Below are 14,182 nucleotides of genomic sequence, written 5' to 3'. Positions count from 1 at the left end.
ACTAATAATTTTCATAATGAAGAACCCACATCATTAGGAGCTGGAACAAATTCGGTTTTTAAGCTGTAGCTAAGTGATGGTTAAGCCGAGGCTGCTGCAGAGACTGGTGCACCAACACGCCACTGTATTGTGCGTAATTGCTGGGTTCGAGGGGAACGCAGTGGGCGTTTCTGGGCAGTGACTCAAAGGTGCCTGTGCCCCCGGAGCAGAAGGCTCACCCCTCCTTTGGTGTTTCAGAGCCTCTGGGATATTGGGCACCTGAAGAGCTGCAGCCCCAGCTCTGCCCTCAGGGAGTTTCTGTTTTGGTGGAGAGAAGGCCACTGAAACCAGGGAGTGCAGCTGTGTTTGTGTAATTGCCCTGCACCGTGCACACAAGGGTAGGTGGAGCCAGCCCTCTCTGGCGAGCTGTGGGTCAGGGGGCCCAGGAGAAGGGGATACCATGGTTGGGTCTGGAAGGATGGGCGTGTTTGCTTGGGGGCTGGTATAGAGGGAGGATCAATTGCTAGAAGGTGGTAAGTGGCTTGGAATGTTCTGGAACTTTCTAGAATTAGATGTAGGTATCAAAGGTGGCGGGCTTGGTGTGAGTAGGAACAGTGGCTGGTCATGGAGGGGCTTGTGTGCCTTGTCATCCTCTGGAGTCTCCAGTACTCTCCTAGGGCCCGGGCCATGGCGCGCCCTCCACTGGGGAGGCTGCGTGCCGTCGTGGAAAGTTTTAGCTGAAGTCCTTGCCTGTATTTCCCAGGCTGTTTTGCAGAGCTGTGAGAGTTGGTTCATCCGGGCCATGAGGACATGTTGGGACATACCCCGTGTGCCGATGATGGAGGCGGCCCTGGCTGCCCGAGAGATGCGTGACACCCAGGAGTAATTGGCTTGGAAGGCAGTCCTCTGATTTGTACCTCATTGTGGTTACAGAAACTTCTAATTGAAGACACTGAGCTGAACTATTCCGCCCGCCCGCCCGCCCGAGGGCACTCCAGGTCTGATCTTCGGGGCGGGTTGTGGGCTTTTGTCAGAGGAATTGGCAGCTCTGTGGCAGGCCTGGCACTCACAGAGCTGCCAATTCCTGTGTTCGGAGTTGTAGCAGGCCTGACTCACCTGTATTCTCATGCTGTGTACTCGGGGCTGCCCGTGCGGCCGTTCCTCCTGGAGACTGAAAGGGTGGGCAAGTGCCAGGAGAGGCAGGGAGGCCAAGATGGGTTGACTCTCTGCTGTATGCCTAGTGCTGTGTGGGCACCTTATACACACCCGTCTGTGTTATCCTCATGAAAAACACTTAGGATACATGTTGATAACTCCATTTTCCCAAAGAAAGCAAGCTTGGAGAGCTTAGATACTTCTATCAAGATGATACAATAGCCAGGCCTGGTGGCGCATGCCTGTAGTCTCAGCTGGGTGACAGAGGGAGACCCTGTCTCTACAAAAAATTAAGAGATCAGTTGAGTATGGTGGCACATGCCTGTAGTCCCAGCTGCTCGGGAGGTGGAGGCAGGAGGATGGCTTTAGCCCAGGAGGCCATGGGGCTGCAGTGAGTGGTGATCGCGGCCACTGCACTCTACCCTGGGTGACAGAGTGAGACTCGGACTCTAAATAAATAAATAAATAAATAAATGTCACCTTTTATTAAATAGTGTATGTGTGACCTTGAGTTATTCAACCAAGGTCACACATACACGACTAAGAGGCAGCACGAAGAACAAACCCAGGTCGGGTCTGGCTCTAAGGCCCATTTTCTTAGCGAGGAGGGCTCAGTCTGAGCTTCACCTTGGGCTTCACTTACAGGCCCTTCTTAAACAGGGGGAAACGAAAAGGAGAGAACGACCCTCATCTCTCAAGCACTATACACCCTCATTGTGACAACACACCCATGAAGGACCCTGGCCAGTAGGGCCCCCACTGATACAATCTGGTGATTCCCAAGCATACACATCATATTTTATCCCCATTTTGCCAATGAGGAAACTGAGACCTAGGTAGTTACAGTGACGTCTTCATAGTTGCGTGGCTTGTGATAAGATGGGGACCCTGGGCTTCTGGTGTGGTCCCAGACTATACTACCCCAGCAAGGTTTCAATGAGAAGGGTAAGACCACCTTCCCTGGAAGGGAGACAGATCTGGAGCAGCACCTGGAAAGAAGCAGGCCTGGGCTCTGGCATCAGTGTGCACACACACGCTGCATCAGCTCTGATTGTTTTTTTTTTTAGAGGTGGGACCTCTTGTCACCCAGGCTGGAGTGCCTTGGGATTATAGCTCACTGCAGCCTCTAACTCCTGGGCTCAAGCCATCCTCCCGCCTCAGCCTCTTGAGTAGCTGGGACTATTGGCATGCACCTCCGCACCTGGCTAACTTTTAAATTTTCTGCAGAGATGGGATCTGACTGTGTTGCCCAGGCTGGCCTCAAACTCCTGTGCTCAAACGACCCTCCTGTCTCAGCCTCCCTAAACACTGGCATTACAGGTGTGAGCCACCACACCCAGTCCCCTTGACCTCTTTCAGCCTTGGTTTCCTGTCTGTAAGTGGGAGAAATGTCACCATGGCAGTCAGTGCGGCTTAGGAGAGACAAGTACATTTGATGTTGGTCACTAAATGTTGGACCCTGGACCGGCACTCCAACAGCCGGTGCCCTGGGGGGCGGCCATCAGGTGGGGCATTTACAGGCCTCTTCTTATTCAGACAGCTGCAGGTGCTGAGTGGAATCATTGTCCACATTCACTCTGTCATTCTGAAGCGGTGTGTAGAACATTCTAGAACACTCACCACGTGGCACGCCCCTGCTGGGTCCCGGCGATGCAGCTGTGAGCAAAGCAGGCTTGGGGTTGCTGCCACCTGGGGAGGAGCAGAAGGACTGAAGTCACAGCCACCCGTGGATGCGGTTACTAGAGTTCTGGTCGGTGCTGTGGAGGGTGCAGAGGGCATGTGATGGGTCACCCTGAGCAATGCAAGCTGGGCCTGGAGGACGTGGAGTGTTCGCAAGGGAAGAGGGTGGGCTGGAGTGACTGCAAGGAGAAGGTCTCGGGAGGTGGAGCTCGGGATGTGGGGAAGAGCTCCCTGGGCCTGGTGGCCGATCATCAGGGGCCAGGTGGGGGAGTGGGTGCAGAGAGCCTTGGAGAGGCCAGAGAGGGGTGATTCGGTGCCCATCTAGGGCTTCCTTTTTGGTTAGTGATGCTTCAGGGCACCCTGGAGACATGAGGAGCTAGAACCTGTGCTGCAGTTCCCAGCTCTGCCCCTGCTCCCTGGGTGTCCCAAAACCCCTGCTGCTTTCCAAGACATGGTGGGTTCTCATCTTCAGGATGGTGGGTGCTAATAGGGAGGCTGAGGTGGGTGGATCACCTGAGGTCAGGAGTTTGAGACCAGCCTGGCCAACATGGTGAAACCCCGTCTCTACTAAAAATACAAAAAAATCAGCTGGGCGCGGTGGTGCATGCCTGTAGTCCTAGCTACTCGGGAGGCTGAGGCAGGAGAATCACTGAACCTACCCGGGAGGTGGAGGTTGCAGTGATCCGAGATCACACGCCTGGGTGACAAGAGTGAAACTCCATCTCAAAGAAAAAAAAAATACATGCATGATGAAACACACTAAGCAGTTGGGTCAGAGGGGAATTATCAGTAGCAAGAAAGAAGCTGGGCTGGTGACTAGCACCCGGAATTTATGCTGTCTTTCTTCATGGGCCTGTGCGGCGGTAGGTAGGCTGCAGGATTGACTTTGAATTCTTCCTGGCTGCCACAGCAAAGAGGCAGGATCAGGTTCTTGATTCATGATGCCCTTAAGGTGTTAGGGGAAGAAAAGCAAGCGTGAGACCAGGCGCAGTGGCTCACACCTGTGATCCCAGCACTTGGGAAGGCTGAGGCGAGTCTATCCCTTGAGGCTAGGAGTTTGAGACCAGCCTGGGCAACACAGACATCATCTCTACAAAAAGTAAAAAAATCAGCTGGGTGTGGTGGCGAATGCCTATTGTCCCAGCTGCTCTGGAGGCCGAGTTGTGAGGATTGCTTGAGCTCAGGAGTTTGAGGCTGCTGTGAGTCAAGATCGCACTGCTGCACTCTAGCCTGGGTGACAGAGTGAGACCCTGTATCCAAAAAAAAAAAAATCAGCTGTGGAAAAGCATCATGTATTTTCCCTGCGCTGAGGCTGACTCTGCAGGGCTACTGATGTGCATTGGTAACTGCTCGTGTCTGTCCTGTTCACAGATCTGCCAGAGGCACTAGGCAATGACCTCGGGACTCCAGGCCAGAGGGGTCTGAAGCCGTTTGGGAAAGCAGCGGGACTCCTTGGGAAGATGGCCATGGCCCCAAGCCCTTCCCTGGTGCAGGTGTACACCAGCCCCGTGGCTGTGGCCGTGTGGGAATGGCAGGACGGGCTGGGCACCTGGCATCCCTACAGTGCCACCGTCTGCAGCTTCATCGAGCAGCAGTTTGTCCAGCAGAAGGGCCAACGTTTTGGGCTTGGGAGCCTGGCCCACAGCATCCCCTTGGGCCAGGCAGACCCCTCGCTGGCCCCTTACATTATTGACCTCCCCAGCTGGACCCAGTTCCGCCAGGACACCGGTAAGACGCTGTCTGCCTCTCGCACATATCTGGGCGCCGCGCCTGCTTTCCCACAGGCTCTGCGCCAGGTGTTGGGGTGATGGACGTGACTTACAGAGCTTCTGCTCTCTCCCTGCAGCACACGTGGTGGTGGGTGGGTGCAGTGAGTGGGAACATCCACATAGGTTGAGTGCAGCTCACAGTGGAGAGGCACTGTGGGAGGCCCTTCCCCTTGTCTTGCAAAGTAGAAATGCCTGTCCCGACCGCAGAGGTTGGAGGGTCCCTTTGGCCGGCAGGCCGGCATGGAGGTGGTACGTCATAGGAGTTCAGAGGGCCCTGCCCCACCACTCAGTGGCTGTGTGCCCTGGGAGGGAACTGTGCCCTGGGCAGGCAACTGCGCCCCTCTGCATGTGTGCGTTTCTGCTTTTTGGTCTGCGATGTGTTTTGATCTATTTTTTTTTTTTTTTTTTTGAGATGGAGTCTGGCTCTGTTGCCCCGGCTGGAGTGCAGTGGCGCGATCTCGGCTCACTGCAACCCCTGCCTCCTGGGTTCAAGCGATTCTCCTGCCTCAGCCTCCCAAGTAGCTGGGATTATAGGCACCCACCACCACACCTGGCTAATTTTTGTATTTTTAGTAGAGACAGGGTTTTGCCACGTTGGCCAGGCTGGTCTCGAGCTCCTGACCTCAGGTGATCTGCCTGCCTCGGCCTCCCAAAGTGCTGGGATTACAGGCGTGAGCCACCGCGCCTGGACTTGCAGTGTGTTTTGATCAGTATTATTGAGAATGAGGCACCAGTTTCCTCTCAGAGCCATCCCTTCCTTTAATCTGGTGGTTGTCACTGGGGGTGATTTTGTCCCCAGGGCCATCTGACAATGTTTGGAGACATTGTTGGTTGTCACAGCTGAGTGGGTGGGAGGTGGGGGTGCTCCTGGCATCTGGTGGGTGGAAGCCAGGGATGCTGCTCGCCATCCTGTAGCACACCGGGCTGGCCCTGCAATAAAGAGTTATTGGCCCACAGTGTCACCAGTGAGGAGACTTGAGAAACAGGTTTTTCCTTTTTTTTTTTCAATTTTAATTTTAGTTTTATTTTTAAAAGTATGGGTTTTTTTTCATTTTTGTTTGTTTGTTTGTTTTTTGTAGAGACTGGGTCTCCATCTCCCTGTGTTGCCCAGGCTGGTCTTCAACTCCTGAGCTCAAGTGATCCTCCTGCCTTAGCCTCCAAAAGTGTTGGGATTACAGGCTTGAGCCGTCACGCCCAGCCCTGGAAACTATGTGTTTCCAGGAGTGTCATAGAGTCTGTGAAAACTGTGGCTGTCAGTCAGCTCCCAAGTCGTTGCCTTCACAGTGTGTGAAGTCAACTGAGTAAGATAGCAGACAGGATAAATAATAACACGGAAATTGCATATTTGGCAGAGAGCAGGAAGTGTTAATCGGGGACTGAAAGTGGCAGGTGTTATAGAGGTCGATTTGAAGTTAGCTGGGTGTGGTGTCATGTGCCTGTAGTCCCAGTTATTTAGGAGGCTAAGGCAGGAGGATCGCTTGAGCCCAGGAGGTCAGGGTGGCAGTGAACTATGATCACATCACTGCACTGCAGCCTGGGCGACAAAGGGGTACCCTGCCTTTAGAAATAAATAAATAAACAAATAGCAGCATGACTGTGTACCTACTGTGTTCCTATTTGTTTATTTTGGTGGTTGAAAAAAGAATTTGAACGTTCCCTGTATCTTGGGGACGCTAGCAGACTAACCTTTTGTTTTCCTTTGAAAACAGGCACCATGCGGGCTGTGCGGAGACACCTGTTCCCCCAGCACTCAGCCCCTGGCCGAGGTGTCATCTGGGAGTGGCTGAGCGACGATGGCTCCTGGACCGCCTATGAAGCCAGCGTCTGTGACTATCTGGAGCAGCAGGTGGCCAGGGGCAACCAGCTTGTGGACTTGGCCCCCCTGGGATACAACTACACTGTCAACTACGCCACCCATACACAGACCAACAAGACTTCCAGCTTCTGCCGCAGCGTGCGGCGCCAAGCAGGGCCGCCTTACCCGGTGACCACCATCATCGCTCCGCCGGGCCACACAGGCGTCGCCTGCTCTTGCCACCAGTGCCTCAGCGGCAGCGGAACTGGCCCCGTGTCAGGCCGCTACCGCCACTCCATGACCAGCCTCCCTGCATACCCCGCCCCCCAGCACCCCCCACACAGGACCGCTTTTGTGTTTGGGACCCACCAGGCCTTTGCACCGTACAACAAACCCTCACTCTCCGGGGCCCGGTCTGCGCCCAGGCTGAACACCACCAACCCCTGGGGCGCAGCTGCTCCCTCCCTGGGGAGCCAGCCCCTCTACCGCTCCAGCCTCTCCCACCTGGGACCGCAGCATCTGCCCCCAGGATCCTCCACCTCCGGCGCAGTCAGGTATCGTGGTCAACGGCTGCTCGTTTTGTCTGCCCTGTGTTTCTGCTCTTACTTAGCCGGGAAGACTCACCCCAATTCCTGCAGACACGGCTCCTGCCCCCTAGGTGGTCCCTGCTGTGGCATCTCATTTGCATGTGCCATGTGGGTGCCGAGGTGCCGTGGCCATCCAGAGCCTACCTGACCCCTTGTACCCGAGTCCTGGCAGTCACCACACGGGTTAGAATCTACAGTCCTTTCACTCACGATGATTAAGGGCCTCCACATGGAGCAGAGTTAAAGGCCTGTGGCCTGTGCTTGCGGGCTGCACGGCGAGCATTGTGCCCGAGAACACCGGGTCACTGCCTGTACACTGACTCCCGCCTTGTGCCAGGCACTAAAGACCCAGAGACCAGAGTATCAGCCCTTACCCCTGAGCCCCAGTCTAGTGCAAAGGGCTATCAGCACGGTGTGAGGGAGGGCAGAATGTGGAGCACGTGGCAGTGGCTGCAGGTGGCACGGGTGACCTGGCCCCCGTGCTGATGCAGCCCAGCCCAGAGTGCCTGGTAGAGCGCTCAGCTCCTTGAGAGAGAGAGAATGATACCACGGGCCCAGTGCAGACAGAGCGGGTGGCAATTAAAATGAGGAGATTGGTCAGGCACAGAGGCTGACACCTTTAATCCCAGCACTTTGGGAGGCCAAGGCAGGAAGATCATTTGAAGCCAGCAGTCAGAGACCAGCCGGAGCAACATAGCGAGACCCCATCTCCACACACAAAAAATTTTTAATTAGCCAGGCATGGTGGTGCACACCTGTAATCCCAGCTACTCAGGAGACTGAGGCAGGAGGATCGCTGGAGCCCAGGAGGTCAAGGCAGCAGTGATCTGTGATCGCGCCACTGCACTTCAGCCCCCTAGGTGACAGAGCGAGACCCTGTCTTAAAGCTGGGCCCAGTGGCTCACGCCTGTAGTTCCAGCACTTTGGGAGACTGAGGTGGGCGGATCACCTGAGGTCAGGAGTTCGAGACCAGCCTAGCCAACATGGTGAAACCCCATCTCTACTAAAAATACAAAAATTAGCCAGGCATGGTGGCCAGTGCCTGTAATCCCAGCTACTTGGAAGGCTGAGGCAAAAGAATCCCTTGAACCCAGGAGGTGGAGGTTGCAGTGAGCCAAGATCGTGCCACTGTGCTCCAGCCTGGGCAACAAAGAGCGAAACTCCATCTCGGGGGAAAAAAATAAAAAAGATAAAATGAGGAACCCCCCCTAGGATTTCACTGGATTTGGCCAAGGTGAATGCTCTGGGCTGGCCGTAGCCCTCTGACTGTCTGGCTGACTTGGGGCTTCGCCATTCATTATTGAGAATGTTGGGCTTGGAGCACATTTTGAGAATTCAGAGTGGTAGCTAGGACAGGGCTTTCTGAGAGTGCCCTGGTGCGGGTGGTGAGGGAGTGGGTGGGCCGGGGGCCACCCTGGTCCCAGGGAGGAGATCATCTCCTTTCTCTGCACTGGCCCTGGTCAGCATCCTGCTGCCTCCCTGCTCACTGGCCCACCCCTGCCCACCGCACCCACGTCAAGGGCTGAAACTTCACAGGGTGGTTGAGACCTCCTTGGCAGCTTCTTGGACCTCTAGTATTTGTTCAGACTGGGTTTCCGAGGACCCTGCCAGCTTGTATAGGACACAGTGACAGCGCCTCCCACTCATTGGTTCGTGTCATGTACCAGGCCCTCCTGAGCAGGCTGCATGAGTGACTTCACTCGTCCCACGATGCTCTCAGGCTGAGCAGTGTTCTTCGCTTACGGGAGAGCACATCCAGGCCCATGAGGTTGGCGACACAGCCAGCAAGTGGCAGAGCTGGGATTCAGCCCAGACTCCAAGAGTGGGCTATCTGGGGCACATGGGGAGTTATTGACATTCCCGGGAAGGCAGGGGGCTCTTTTAATATATTTTAATTTTATTTTATTACTATTTTTAAAGACAGGGTTTTGCTCTGTCACCCAGGCTAGCGTACAGTGGTGCAATCATGGTTCACTGCAGGCTTGAACTCCTGTGCTCAAGTGATCCTCCTGCCTCAGCCTCCTGAGTAGCTGGGACCACAGGTGTACACCACCACACCCAGCTAATTTTTCAGTTTTACGTAGAGGCAAGGTCTTGCCATGTTGTCCAGGGTGGTCTTGAATTCCTGGCCTCAAGCAATCCTCTTGCCCCAGCCTTCCAAAGTGCTGAGATTATAGGCATGAGCCACCACACCTGGCCCAAAAGGCCTCTTGAGGGATGTGCTAGGAGGAGGCCAGTAGACAGGAGGGTGATGGGTCTTGGGTGAGTCAGAGTTTTCCTGGGCATCTTCTGCCAGGAGTTGGGACACGTGCATCTGAGATCTTTCTGGGAGTTGGGAGTACAGGAAGGTGTCATCGGGGCTGTCTGAGGACATAGACATAGGCAAGCCAGGCTCAGGGACGTGCTCCCCCAACTTCCCTCCCTGAGTATCTGGGTCAGCCTGTTTCAGAGAACAGTGTGCCCTATCTGCCGCCCTAGGAGGGTTCTTAGAGGTGCTGGGACTTCTGTCAGCTCTGTTCCACCCAGCCTCCTGGAGCTTCTTAAGTTCTTAGGAATTATTTTGAGGCAAATTTCTAGATAGTGCTAGAGCTGGGATTCTGGAGTTAAGTCACTTAATGTGGCTTTGTTCCTTTCTCCTGGTATTGAGCCCCGTTGGTCTTTCCTAAACCATTTACGTTTCTCCCAGTATGTCTCTGGGGTCCCCGTCCCCGGCCTGAGGGTCCCCAGAAGTGCTGATGTGGGTCCTACCGGTGTGGGCCAGGCAAGTTACAGAAAAGAAGGTGGATGGGCCAGTCTGTCTTCCCTTGGTGCTGGGCTGGGCATGCTGTGGCTTGCCCCACATTGTAAGTCAGGAGGGAACCGGGCCAGCAGGCTCTGTTAGTGGAAAGAGCCTCAAAGTGGCGTGCCTCCTGGGGTAGGTGTAGGTGCATCCTGATTCGTTTGGTTTTCTTGGAGCTGGGAGAGGTGTAATTCACCTGCACGAGCCTATCTACACGCTGAAAAACAGGCTTTTCCCCTGCCTGATTTGTAGTGAGGCCCCCTGCAGTTAACCCTCCTCTGATGGGTATAGAGCCAGACGGGGCTTAGTAAATACCTGACCTCTTAACCTAGCAGGCGGCAAGGTTCTCACAGCCAAGTGCGTGTCAGCAGCATCAGGTGAAAGTTATCTTGGATGTGAGGAGGCAGGCAGGGCAGGCGGGCCCGTCTAGAACCAGCGCCATGGCCTGGGGAAGCCCGAGAACCGACTTTTTACTGGCAGCCACTGGAAATACCATGTGAGCGTGTGAAATCGAAAAATTTCCTGGAACTCATGTGCACAGCTTCCACGTGCCCCCTGGGAACAGGCCGTGATACAAGAAAGCGTGTCATCTGGGGCTGAGCTGCTGCGTGGCAGTAGATTTCCTGGTAGCTAAAGTTAATCCCTTTAAGCATCAAAACTTGTGTTTTAATGATGTTGGATGGAAATCTTTCCTAAATGTGTCATGCATGCTCTTGTCTCCCTTAATGGAGAGGGTGTGACACTGCTTAGCATTCGCATGGCTTGGGGTGGTGGTTATGACCAGCAGTCTGTCACAGCTCAGCGAGGTGAAGCCTGTGGGCGTTTTGCTCTGTGCTGAATGGCTCAGTGGCCCTACAAAACAGTGCTCAGCTCTTGGTGGCTTTCTGTTGTGGTGGGCTGCTGCTGCTACTGCTTTTGCCCTTGCCTCTAAAAGAACTCACTTCCTCTTCCTCCTGCTGCCACCTGTCTTTTGGCTTGTGGGATTGGAGTCATGGGGCCCAGATGGAGCCTTGCTCCTGACTTATGATAGGCCCTGGGTCTCTTTTCTTCTCTCTTTATTTTTTCCTTCTTTCTTTTCTTTTTCTTTGTGTTTTGTTTTGTTTTGTTTTAAGAGACAGGGTCTCACTCTGTCACCCTGGCTAGAGTGAAGTGGCATGATCGTGGCTCACTGCAGCCTCAAACTCCTGGGCTCAAGGGATCCTCCTGCCTCAGCCTCCTGAGTGGCCAGGACTACAGGCTTGTGCCACTGTGCCCAGCTAATTTTTTAATTTTTTTGTAGAGACAGGTCTCACTATATTGCCCAGGCTGGTCCCAAACTCTTGGCCTCCCAAAGCACTGGGATTACAAGTGTGAGCCACCGTGCCCTGCCTCTTCTTCTTTTGAGCTGGTCGGTTTCTGAGGTTGCCTTCTGCTCTATTGTTGCTGTGGTTTTCAGGATGTAGTTAGGGCCCTACAGGAAAGTGCCTGGTGGCCCTTAAGGCCTGGCTTCACCTCCCTTTGCTCCTCCAAGACCTGGACCCCATGGATATTTGTCCTGGGTCTCACCACTGCCCTGGCGGCCTTTGGGAATCATCCTCATAGGTAGAGGAATTGAGGCTCGGGAAGGGGACTTGCCATGCCCAGCACACACGACTTTGAGCGGGAGCATACGCCTCTAGCATCGTCTCCAGCCTCTGCAGCTCATGGGACTGGCTGCCAGCCCCAATCCCAGAGTGTGTGGACTTGGAGAGGGGCTTTGGATCTCTTTTCTCTCCGGCCTCCTGGCTTTGCCCCTCGCCCTGCATAGAAGACTCGGAGTCCTCATGTCTCACTTTTCCCACTCTGTCTGGGATCTCCTGGAGATGGTCACAGACAGGAAAGCCAGGGAGGGCCTAATAGGTGGACCAGGAGTTGGGGAGAGGAGGAGGGTGCCTGAGGCCGTGACTATAGGGACTTCTCAGAGAAGGACACTTCAGGGGGCAGTTGGTGCCCCCATCTGGGAACGTTCTGCAGGTCCGAGCCCTCTGAGGATGGTGAGGGTGATTGATAACCTCTGAGGTTACGTCCACCCCTAGGGGCCCCTATCTTGGGAACCTCTGGATCCTTGTACAGTTCCGTTCCTAGAGGTCACAGCAGGGACACACACTGGGGAGGAACTGTGATTATATGGGGGAAGTGGTGACATTTTTAGAGCTTTCTACAGAACATTCTCCTGGTTCCTGCTCTCCATTCGCAGGGTGAGCCGCCCATTGGAAGCCTCGCTGTGCTTCTGCTTTTCCTCTAGTCCTTGGAAGCAAGGACTTCTCATTCGTTCTTGTTAGAACGGAAGCAAGCCTTCTCGTTCAGATATGTAAGGACTTCTCATTCGTTCTTGTTAGAACGGAAGCAAGCCTTCTCGTTCAGATATGTGCCTCTCCCTGGTGAAGGAAGACCTCACTTCCTGGGATTTTTCTGTGGGATGGAGCAGCCAGGGACCCCATCTCTGGTGGGGGTGGGGCGGAGGGGGGCGCCCCATGGGCTTAGAGCCCCTCTGGGCCAGTGCTGCCTAGCCTGCTGCATAGCCCATTTGTTTTGTAGACTTGCAGTGCCAAACTTCAGCTTTCTGGGCTCCAACTACGGGCTTGAGCTCAGTGCTGCCCTAGAGGGTCCTGAATGCCTTCACTTATGGAACCTTAGAGTTGCAGAGACCATCAGAGATGATCCGCTTTCCTTTAAAAAAAAGAAAAGAGGGCTGGGCAGGGTGGCTCACACCTGTAATCCCAGCACTTTGGGAGGCCGAGGTGGGTGGATCACTTGAGTTCAGGAGTTCAAGACCAGCCTGGCCAATATGGTGAAACCCCGTCTCTACTAAAAATACAAAGATTAGCAGGGCGTGGTGGCAGGCGCCTGTAATCCCAGCTACTCAGGAGGCTGAGGCAGGAGAATTGCTTGAGCCTGGGAGGCAGAGAGCTTGCAGTGAGCCGAGATCACGCCACTGCACTCCAGCCTGGGCGACAGTGAGACTCCGAGAAAAAAAAAAAGTAGGGGGAAGAGCTGAAACCGGCTGAGGAAGGGGAGGGGCTTGCTCCAAATGAATGAAACTGAGTGTTCAGTAGAGCCAGGACCTTGACCCAGGTGTCCAGACTCCCTGCCCTTCTTAGCATTATCAGGGCCCCCAGATCCACTACCAGCCTTGCCTTTGGATCGGGAGTAGGCAAGGAGAGCAAGAAGCTGCTCTTTGCTTAGCACGGCCACAGAGGCAATACTGTTTGAGAACAGTCAACAAACAAACAGGCCATGCACGGTGGCTCATGCCCATAATCCCAGTGCTTTCGGAGGCCAAGGTGGGAGGATCTCTTGAAACCAGGAGTTTCAGACCAGCCTGGACAACATAGCAAGATTCTGTCTCTCTCTCTATATATAAAATTAGCCAGGTGTGGTGGTGCTCACCTGTAGTCCCAGCTACTCAGGAGAGTGAGGCAGGAGGATCACTTGAGCCTGGGAGGTGGAGGCTGCAGTGAGCTATGATCACACCATTGCCCTCCAGCCTGGGCAACAGAGCAAGACCCCAACTCTATGGGCCCAGCATGCTTCCGCTGTGTCACTCTACCGGCGTGACCCTACCTCTAAAAAAAAGAAATATGATGACTTAAGACCAAATGAGTGGCCAGGTATGGTGCCTCATGCCTGTAATCCCGGCACTTTGGGAGGCTGAAATGGGCAGATCACCTGAGGTCAGGAGTTTGAAACCAGCCTGGCCAACATGGTGAAACCCGTGTTTCTACTAAAAATACAAAAATTAGCAGGGTGTGGTGGCTCATGCCTGTAATCCCAGCTACTTGGGAGGCTGAGGCACGAGAATTGCTTGAACCTGGGAGGCAGATGTTGTAGCGAGCCAAGATCACGCCACTGCACTCCATCCAGCCTGGGCCACAGAGCGAGACTCTGTCTCAAAAAAAAAAAATAAATCTAAAGACCAAATGAGTGACTTGAACATAATCATTGTAGGGAACAAAACCCTCATATTAAAAAAAAAAAAAGAAGAACCTTTATTTTATGGTAATTAGGTTTCCAGAAAAGTTAACAAAAATAGTTGAGTTTCCATATCGCCGTCATCTGGCTTCTGACATTAACATCTTTCATAACCATGGTTCAGTTGTCAGAACCAGAAAATTACCACTGGTTGGCTGGGCACGGTGGCTCACTCCTGTAATCCCAGCACTTTGGGAGGCCAAGGCAGGCGGATCACGAGGTCAAGAGATCAAGACCATCCTGGGCAACATGGTGAAACCCCGTCTCTACTAAAAATACATAAATTAGCCAATTATGGTGGCATGCACCTGTAGTCCCAGCTACTCAGGAGGCTGAGGCAGGATAATCGCTTGAACCTGGGAGGCAGAGGTTGCAGTGAGCCAAGATCACACCACTGCACTCTAGCCTGGCAACAGAGCGAGACTCCGTCCCCTCACCCCCCAAAAAA

General features: G+C 54.0%; 1 protein-coding gene across 9 annotated transcripts in view; it reads left to right on the top strand.

Annotated features, from left to right (window-relative positions):
- DTX2 (deltex E3 ubiquitin ligase 2) overlaps positions 1-14,182 on the top strand; it is a 55,663-nt gene that overhangs the window by 14,607 nt on the left and 26,874 nt on the right. For 4 of the 9 annotated variants that reach the window (XM_024249716.3, XM_024249713.3, XM_024249717.3 and 1 more), the window contains 2 exons: positions 4,186-4,542; positions 6,293-6,932. In XM_024249716.3, coding sequence (XP_024105484.2) covers positions 4,275-4,542; positions 6,293-6,932 — 908 coding nt within the window. In that variant the 5' untranslated portion in view covers positions 4,186-4,274. Of the gene's footprint in view, positions 1-742; positions 978-2,737; positions 2,885-4,185; positions 4,543-6,292; positions 6,933-14,182 lie in introns of those variants that run through there. The other 5 variants (XM_063725656.1, XM_063725657.1, XM_054560336.2 and 2 more) reach the window with 4 other exon arrangements.

This window comes from Pongo abelii, chromosome 6 (assembly GCF_028885655.2).
Source record: "Pongo abelii isolate AG06213 chromosome 6, NHGRI_mPonAbe1-v2.0_pri, whole genome shotgun sequence".
Taxonomy (NCBI): Eukaryota; Metazoa; Chordata; class Mammalia; order Primates; family Hominidae; genus Pongo; species Pongo abelii.
The sequence above is the reverse complement of the archived record's forward strand: the minus strand, read 5'-3'. Positions and strand labels throughout refer to the sequence as shown.